General features: G+C 33.4%; 1 protein-coding gene and 1 pseudogene across 2 annotated transcripts; both read right to left on the bottom strand.

The window, feature by feature from the left end:
- Positions 1 to 2,991: 2,991 nt before the first annotated feature.
- On the bottom strand, positions 2,992 to 5,790 carry LOC140173111 (uncharacterized). Of its 2 annotated transcripts, none has more exons than XM_072227976.1 (5): positions 5,629 to 5,790; positions 5,268 to 5,524; positions 4,997 to 5,175; positions 4,240 to 4,682; positions 2,992 to 4,144 (listed from the first exon to the last, which is right to left on the bottom strand). In XM_072227976.1, exons 4-5 carry the CDS (start codon positions 4,672 to 4,674, stop codon positions 3,347 to 3,349), a joined length of 1,233 nt encoding a protein of 410 aa, XP_072084077.1. In that variant the 5' UTR covers positions 4,675 to 4,682; positions 4,997 to 5,175; positions 5,268 to 5,524; positions 5,629 to 5,790; the 3' UTR covers positions 2,992 to 3,346. The 2 variants fall into 2 exon arrangements, with proteins under 2 accessions (XP_072084077.1, XP_072084082.1); XM_072227981.1 differs by having other exon boundaries at positions 5,268 to 5,503; positions 5,588 to 5,757.
- Positions 5,155 to 8,811, bottom strand: LOC112734077 (probable hexosyltransferase MUCI70; annotated as a pseudogene).
- Positions 8,812 to 9,770: the final 959 nt, after the last annotated feature.

Genomic DNA, 9,770 nt, shown 5'->3' on the forward strand with positions numbered 1-9,770 from the left:
ATGATGTGATTTAAATAAAATGAATCTCTAAATTATACAAATGCAATATTTGAGATTTGGTTACATTGCATCGTTGTCCTTGTCCTTGTCCTCTTCCATATTTATATAAACCGCGTTGACTTATAGAGTTTTTACTTTTTACATATTTTAAAGTAAACCGGTGTTTTAATTTAGTTCAAGTGAAAAATTCTACAGAACATTACCATGTATATATAATTTGGCAGGTCTCATGGCATGTAAACACGTCCCTAAACCCTCAGCTATATATTTTAAGAAAAACTATTTTTTATACTTTGTCAATTTCAATATATTTTACATAGATATTTAATTATATATTGACAAATAATAAAATAAAATAATTACTTTCTACACTAATCAATCAAATTGTCAATTAAAAAAACGAATTTAACTACTGTCTTATGGTTAAAGTTATATGAGTAAAAAATAATAATACCAAATTTCTAGAGGTTTACATATATACATATACTTGTAAACCCGCAACCCTTTACATAGTTAAAAGATGCAAATTTTTAAAATTTATTGAGAAAAGGATAAATAGGTCCTGATCTTTTGCCCCGCAGACATTTTTGTCTTTGACCATTGAAAAATACTTTTAAGTCTCTGATCTTCACAAAAATTGGACGGATCAGTCCCTCTGTCCAAATGCCTCCGTCATGGACTGATCCGTCCAAATGCCTCCGTCAAGGATTGATCCGTCCAAGTTTTGTGAAGGTTAGGGATTTAAAAGTATTTTTCAATGGTCAGGGACAAAAATGTCTGCATAGCAAAAGGTAAAGGACCTATTTGTCATTTTCTCTATTTTTTGCAAAATGTCAACAAATAAACTAATTAAGTTTAGAAGTGAATATCTCGAGCCAAGGATAATAGTTTAAGAAATGCTATATGGCTATTAAAATTTATTGTTTTTGGCTATTCAACTCAATTCTTTTAGTTTACTTTATTTTAATTTAGTCATCCAACAGCATATATTTTATCTCATACTTTTAAATATTAATGATTAACTGATGACCAAAAATAATAAATTTTGATAACTCCTTGCATTACTCTAACAGTTTTTCATAGGGCTTGTTTTTGTTTTAAAGCTAGATTATTACAGGACAATAAATATTGATACACTCAGAAAAAAATAAAAAGTGCAATGCTATTTAAATTTTAAAGCATATATCTTAAATTTTAAATTTTAAATTTTGAATTATAAAATTTAACTACTAAAATTAAAAATTTAAATTGTCTAAATCTTAAATTTTAAATTATTAATCATAAATTTTAAATTTTAAATATGAAACATTACTCATATGAAATATAATAATTAAAAAATTAAAATTTATTTAATTAATATGGAGTATAATATTTCATATTTAATAATAAGCGTTTAAGGAAAACCTTATAGGACTACAGAGTACAAACATACCAAAATAAGATCAAATGAGCAAGAGAGTAAAATTTGGGAGGTCATTTGTGAGAGTGTTAAATTATTTTTCCTAATTCAAATATACTCTACTTCATAATATTCTCTCTTACAATCCAGATGAACAAGCAGGTCCGGAAGTGGGTTGGTATTGGAGTGGGTCTGCTGCCAAAGTCTATGACTCACGCAATGGTTACTTGTGGTTGTGTAAGCAGCTGTTTGGTTGGGAGGAGAGGGAGAATTGGCTTTGGCTTTGGCGTCAGCTTGTTCCGGAAAAGCATAAGTTTTTGGCTTGGTTGTGTCTTAAGGAGGCTCTTCCTACTGCAAGTTTTCGCTTTAGAAGAGGGATGTCGTCATCGGATAGGTGTCCAAGATGTCTTTCTAGCCAGGAATCGGTTATACATTGTATTCGGGATTGTCCAAAAGCTCAGCTTGTCTGGCAAAGGTTGGATATTCCTTGTCATCCTTTGGATTTAAAGAACTAGTTCTTGTATCATAGCAGAGAGCACCCGTTCAAGTTCTTTTCGGGACTTTGGTGGATATGGCGAGCAAGGAATAACGACATCTTTAATCCCCATGAAACTTGGCCTCCGGAAAAAGTCATTTGTCTGGCATTAACTTCAGAAAAGGAGCTTAGAAATATTTTTGAATTACAACGTATGTCCCTTCCCTCTACTCTAAATGGTTTTTGGAATCCCCCATCCATTGGTACTTTTAAGATTAATTGTGATGCTAGTTATTTTGGTTCGGGTGATAGTGTTGGTTTTGCTTGTGTTATTAGAGATTGTAATGGGAGCTGGCAAAGGGGGTGTTTGGGAATGATTGAGAGTAATAGTATTCTTCAAGGAGAATTGTTTGCTATTTGGAGAGGATATCTCTTAGCTTGGGATGTGGGTCAACGAGATGTTATTTGTGAGACGGATTGTGTGGAAGCATTTAATCTTGTTACTCAAGATGGTTTTGGGTTTATTGATCCACTGGTGCTCAAAATAAGAGATATCATGCATTGGAATTGGCGTGTTGACTTTCGTTTGATTATGAGAGATGCAAACACGGTGGCAGATACTATGGCAAAGATGGCGATGAAGTTACAACTTTCGCATGTAGAGCTTCTTTCACCTTGGGAGGAGTTTAAGAGTAGTCTTAAACGGGACTGTCCCTCTATTTAAGCAGTTCCTTGTTTTGTTTCTTTTGTTTTTCTTTGTTTAATTTATTTCAGTCACCAAAAAAAAATATACTCTACTTCAATTCTTTTTGTAGTTCCTACTTCCTAAATAGATTTTACACCAAGTATTTGATGTATCATGAAACCAAATACAACCCCCCCCTTTTCTCTCCCCTAAAAAAAAGATTAAAATGTTCTTATAGTGGAATCATCGGAGCATATAGGATAAGGTTGAATGCAAACGCCTTTAAAATTAGTTTAATTTAATTTAATTAGCATAAAAAGTAGTCATTCAATTTTCAAAATCATCATCATGACAGTCTAAAATGGTGACATGCATGACACAAGAAGGATAGATAAAGGAGAACAGTAAGAAAATATAAAAATAAATAAATAATAAAATAAATCCCATATTCTAATAATTTATTGAAAATTAAAATATATCATAATGCATAAATTCAGTAAACTATAAAATTTTAGTTGCATTTAAAAATAAAAGAAGAAGAAAATACTGAGTTTGATCCTGAAATTATACTCGAGTCTCAATTTAATCTTTGAAATTTCAATTGCCTCAATTTAGTTTTTAAATTTTTCAAATTTTAATTACGTTAATTCCTGTAGTAATTTTCGTCACAAGAACTAAATTGAGGCAATTAAACATTAAGGACTAAATTGATGCCGAGTGTAATTTCAGTGACCAACCCGAGTATTTTCTCTAAAAGAAGAGTTTAGTTTTCACTAATTCTAACTAACTAACAATGACCGTTCCATGCAAAACTATTGTGTGCCCGATAATGTTCAACCAACAATTGTTGTCTAAAATTTTCGGCTTCTTTTCTTGCTAATGAAAGCTTTTCTTGCTCCCGCTCTTGTTTCTCCTTTTCGTACAAATCTCTGGCTTCTTCCTCTGACTTTGTTAGTTCTTCTATTGTATCGAGCAATTCCTCTCTTTCTTGGTTCAAAGCTTGGATTTTTTGATCCAATTCTGATATCTCTTTTTTATAAAATTCTTCCAATTGTTGTTGTCTTTTCTTTGCTTCCATCATGGCATCTTCCATAAACATTGTGGCCAATTTTTCCATCTTCTCAAATGCTAAATGCCATTCACCCAACATTGCCTCACACTTGGAGCATTCTTTATTCGTCTTGTTACTTAGCCACTCAGAGATCGTAGACTCGTCATCATCTTCCTCCTCTTCCTCCCACCCTACTTCTTTGAATTCATCATCACTTGACTGAACCTTCTCTTCTTTTACTTCCTCTTCCTCTTCCTCTTCCTCGTCCTCTTCCTCCCACCCTACTTCTTTGAATTCATCATCACTTGAGTGAACCTTCTCTTCTTTTTCAGGTTGTTCCTCTTCCTCTTCCTCTTCCACCCACTTTACTTCTTTGAATATATCATTAATTGTGTGAACCTCCTCTTCTTTTTCTTCCTCTTCCTCTTCCTTCTCCTCTTCTTGGTCTTTCCCATTATCATGATCCTTTTCTTCTTCTTCTCTTTTGGCGGAATTTATACCGGTTTCATCCGAACAATAGTTATTACTGTCAACCTGAAAATAACACGCAGTTAATTAATTCAGATCACATGGCAAAGGATATGTATTTTCTATTAAATTATGTTTGCAGTCATAAATAATTTACTTACAAAGAATAAAAATCGATCGAGCCAGCAGAGGAAATATGCGCCAGTAACGAGAAGAGACAAGAAATACATTAAGAAAGTTGGATTAACAAAGATGGATTCCCGGGGAACCGCAGCAGGCATAACCACCACCAGCAACCTCTCCAGAATGAAGAGGATTCTCCCTACCCACGGTGACATCTCGGTGGTGGCCACGGCGGTGTAGAACCACCGGAACACGTAGAACGCGGGCATGATGGTGTAGGTAAACAGCACCAGAGAAATAAACGACCACGTGTGAGGATCATCAGTGCTAGGGCAAGTGGCCACGTTGTGTGCTGCACATGGCCACCATATTGAAGCAGTGACGATGGCGATGAAAACCAACGCAATGCGCTCCATCAACAAAGCCTTGAACTCAACATTTGACCTTTCTTTTTCTGTCATTCTGTTTGCCATTCTTGACCCTGCTTAACAAAGGTTATTAGATTAAAGAAGGTGAAGCACTCAATTAGGCTCTGTTGCCGTCTTATTTATAATCTCAAGAATCATATCTACATTAAAACTGCTTATTTATCTTTTTTTTTTTTTGGGTAGAGTTATCTTATCCTTTTTTTTTTGTATTGTTATCTTATCATATCTTATCAAAGAATCACTTGTATTTCAAAAAGGCCATCAAATTAAAACACACCCAAAAAAAAAAAAAACAAAAGGAAAAGGAAAAAGTACTGAACACCAAAAATACCATGTACAATGTTATAAATTTTGAGTAAAAATTCACCTTGAACATATACAACTGAAATGGTCTCTCCGGATTCATCCTCCTCAATTTCAAATAAGTATAAGCAAAGCTTAGTTGATCTCGAGAAGTAAATCGATCAACTTCATTGAACCAAAGGCATGAAAATAAATTTGACATTGGTGTATGTGCCCTTATTATCAAGGAACCCTCAGGAACATCTGCAAAATGAAAGACTCATCAGTAGGAATTATATTATGCACAATTGGGAATATAAAAACTCCATATGAACAAGGTTTTGAAGATGACGCACAACTTGGAAGAGGATTATTTGGGTTTGAAGGATCAAACTTGGTTAGGCCATCAGATTGGTAAAAGTTAAACTGTTCGTCAATTGCCGTGTGGTTGTACTTGTTTAAGCGTTTGTTTTGGAGCACCTCATCCCAGACACAGTGGCGGTCATAATGATTTGAAATGGCAAATTCAGCATTCCTTCGCCACAAAAAATATTCAATGATCAACATAGGATCAGCATTCAGTCTCATCTTGCTGTCAAGCCAAATTGAATACCTATCAAACAACGGTTTACAAAGTTCAACCAACACTACAGTGAGGAATATTTCAAGAAACTACCTAGAATTTGGGAAGAGGCGGTGTGCTAAAAATTTTGGCACCTTGCCAGTCCTCCGCATGTCTTCGTATGGCAAGTTTTTCACAACTACTACTTTTTCCATAGGCCAATATGCCCTCTTTCATCGGGACTGTTCCCTTCTGATGACAGTTTGGATAGTGTTTGTTCATCCAAGAACATCACAAAACAAACATTGTTCTTTGAATATTGACTAATCTGCAGCAATGGACATATATAATGTTTTCTGTATAATAAACAGGTGCTTTATAAAGCTAAGATGTAATACATTTCACTATCAATAAAATATTGACTTAATCAAGGTTGATATTTAAGTTACATTACTTCATAGTAAGTGTAAAAACAACAAATGATACATGAGTCCCAGGAATGGCTTAGGTGGCTAGACCAAACGAAATAAATAAATAAAATAAAATAAAAAATCATCAATTATTGCCAAGAACAAAAAAAGCAATAGTTTTTACATTCCTCTTCGTTCTGTTTCTTTTTATTTTCTTATGTTCCCATATTTATTACTCTAATTCTTAACACAAGTGAATGCTTTACCGAGTTTATACATGAAACAAGAACACATGACATTTAAGCCCTGACTTAATATCTTTTATGTACATATATTTTTCGTTCCCCTGTGAATGAACTGACATATGATTACTTTGTATTTTCAGCAAGCCTGTTTTCATAATGAATTATTTGCAAAACACCAAACAAATATTCAAAAACAGGTAACATAATTACCAGTCTACTTGTAGGCCTCCGGAGAAAATCGGAGCTTCCAAAAATGCAAGAAGAAACTGCAATCTTACACTTTGACATGTATGCCTTATCTTTTTCATCTAAATCAAATCCAGTGCTTGAATACCCTGGTGATCCCTTGACAAAACCACAATGAACCATTTGGTTTTTGGCATAAAATGACTTTTCTCTCTCCTCAAGAGTCTGATGTCCTCCAAATCGAGGTTCAAACAAACCACTATCGGATGTTTTTCCTTCTTGTTTAACATAATCTAGAGAAAACCAAGTGAAATTCATGTAATTCTTGGGTTCAGCAAGGCCATCTACTGACTTCAGAAATTCAACTTCACAAGGAAAATCTGAAAGAAAGATATCGAGGAAATTATTGGGGCAAACTGAATTCAGTGACTGACTTAGCTTACTGAGGAAGGTCCAACAAAATTATGCTAATAGATAATAAACAATGCTGATTTAGTCAACAGAACTTGAGCACTATCAAGTGACATTAAAACCAGGTTAAAAATCTCGTATGCTTTGAACTTTGGAAGTAATCAACATATGTTACTATGACAAGAATTACATTTGAATAATAGGGTTTGGTAGCTTATCAAATATGATTGTAAGACATAACAACCACATAAATTCATTCTAACAAAACTACATCTGCCATTATCTAAGAAATGCTCCACTATCTTTCTGACACCTTAGATGTCTCCAGGTCCTAACGCTTTCACCAGCAACAATCTAAGTAGCTGCTCACTATATTTCTGCAACTTCATATAGTCCAGTATTGCTTTTCTAAAAGGTGTTAATCAACAAATCTTCAATTATAAAGAGGGTGTATCAGTGTATGAGGAAGCAATGCATAACGGAAAAGAAAATGAAGTGCCTATTCTAATTCATTAAACATAATGTAACAATAACTGAAGTTCAAGGCAAGAAATCTTACGCTTCCTGCGCTTGCTTTTAGGTGGTAGTTTTCCAAATTCAGATAATGAAACAGTTTCTTGAAGGTTGAGCTCTTTGTGTATACTGTGTAGGTTGAGCTCTTCATGTTTACTGTGTAGGTTGAGCCCTTCCCGTATACTGAGTCGCTGGGAACCTAGATTCCATTTTAGCTGTAATAGAACCATCTAAGAGAAATATAAGTGAAAATTCAGAAAGTTGAAGTTTTTCTTTGACACATCTTGTTACAAAATTCAGGAAATGGATCCTCTTCAGTTTTTTTAACACTTAGACAGAATCCAGTGTGATCTTTTACCTTTGATTTTATAGGTAGGACCAAAAATAAATAAGAGAGAGTGTAATGAATGGTTAGATTAAACACTGCACACCATCCAGTTTTTTTTTTTCACTGGAGAGGATCCACTCTCCAAAATTCATATAACCTTTAAATGAAGCTGGAAAAAAAAAGCCTATATTCAAGCCTCACCGTGAATAAACATTTTCAGGCCACAAACTGTGAAATAAACTGAAAAGAGTGCAGCAAGAAGGAGAAGCCAACGCGAAAGTTTGTGCTTGGTAATCCGACCAAGCCTTCTACCACGACGCAAGATTCGCGAGCCATGGTCACTTTTACCAAGAGAATTGACAACCGCATCAATGATGCCCCTTCTCTCGGTGAGCAATTCACCATTGTTTCTATAAAGAGCCATTCCAAAGCGCTTCCCAACTTTCAGACATAGACTGGTTCATCTGTTAAAGAAAATAGGAAACAAGTCTTCACCTCTTAAATTTCTACAAACACACAAAATTCATGCATAGTTAAATCCTTGAAATAGTTAATATTTAGTAACTTAGATGTTGATGCATGCACTAAATTTGACAGCCTTATTACCGAAGTAAATCAATATTAAAACAAGCACATGCAAAATATCAAGCCCAAAATTGATAATCAATTCTTCTAGCTCCTACAGCTACAAGCAGCTGGCGTGAAAGGGAAAACATTCAAGGAAAGCCCCACCACAAATAGCTTCCAATTGGATTATCCATTGAAATTGGAAAAGCCAGAACATACCCAAAACGAGAAATGAAAAGATGAGAATGCTACAACTCACAGGGATTAACCAAAAGAGCAATGCAGGAAAAGGCGAATCTTCTTCTTCCCCAAGGTGAGATCTTTGTGCAAGGAACAAGAGTCAAACAGTGGAATGAACATCAAAAACGGATCCTTTGAGCAAATGGGTGAGCGAACAGAGGAACAGAAATGAATTGGACGGAGGCAGAGGGATGAGGATCTATGGTGCGTGATGCATCAGCGGAGCACAGAAGCTGGTGTGTGTATTTAGTGGCTTTTCTTCATGTGAGTTGTGAGTGGGTCGTGTGTTGCCAAATATCACGATCCGAGCTTTTGATTATCAGAAAGTTTCCATTTTTATTCTTATTACGGTTTCTTTGATTCTTTCACAGGTTCTTACTTCCCTTTCTGGCCCCTTTTTCTTCTTCTTCCTCTTTTGTTTTTTGTATTAATATTATTATTTTCTTTTCGTTTGTCACAGCTTTGTTTGACACCGACACGGTAACGAATACTATAAAAATTAAAAAATAAAGCAGAGATTTTGGGTAAACAAGTGAACATGGTTATGGACTATGACTATTGCTAACCTGATTTTTGGAAAATAAGATGGGCAATACTTTTCATTAACAATTTATAATTATTTTTTAGGGTAAATGATGTGATTAAATAAAATGAAACTCTAAATTATACAAATACAATATTTGAGATTTGGTTACATCATTGTTCTCTTCCATATTTATATAAACCGCGTTGACTTATAGAGTTCTTATATATTTTAACGTAAACCACTGTTTTATTTTAGTTCAAGTGAAAAATTCTACAGAACATTACCATGTATATATAATTTGGCAGGTATCATGGCATGTAAACACGTCCCTAAACCCTCAGCTATATATTTTAAGAAAAACTATTTTTTATACTTTGTCAATTTCAATATATTTTACATAGATATTTAATTATATATATTGACACATAATAAAATAAAATAATTAGTTTCTACACTAACCAATCAAATTGTCAATTAAAAAAACGAATTTAACTACTATCTTATGGTTGAAGTTATATGGGTAAAAAATAATAATACCAAATTTCCAGAGTTTTACATAGTTAAAAGATGCAAATTTTTAAAATTTATTTTCTGCAAAATGTCAACAAATAAACTGATTAAGTTTAGAAGTGAATATTTTGAGTCAAGGATAAAAGTTTGAAACATACTATATGCCCATTAGAATTTATTATTTTTTACTATTATTTAATTATTAATTTAATTTTTTTAGTTTAATTCTTTTAATTTAATCATCCAATAACATATATTTTATCTTATATTTTTAAATATTAATTATTAATTTATGATAAAAAATAATAAATTTTGATAACTTCTTGGATTACTCTAACAGTTTTTTATAGGACTTATTTTT

Source organism: Arachis hypogaea, chromosome 3 (genome assembly GCF_003086295.3).
Source record: "Arachis hypogaea cultivar Tifrunner chromosome 3, arahy.Tifrunner.gnm2.J5K5, whole genome shotgun sequence".
Lineage (NCBI taxonomy): Eukaryota > Viridiplantae > Streptophyta > Magnoliopsida > Fabales > Fabaceae > Arachis > Arachis hypogaea.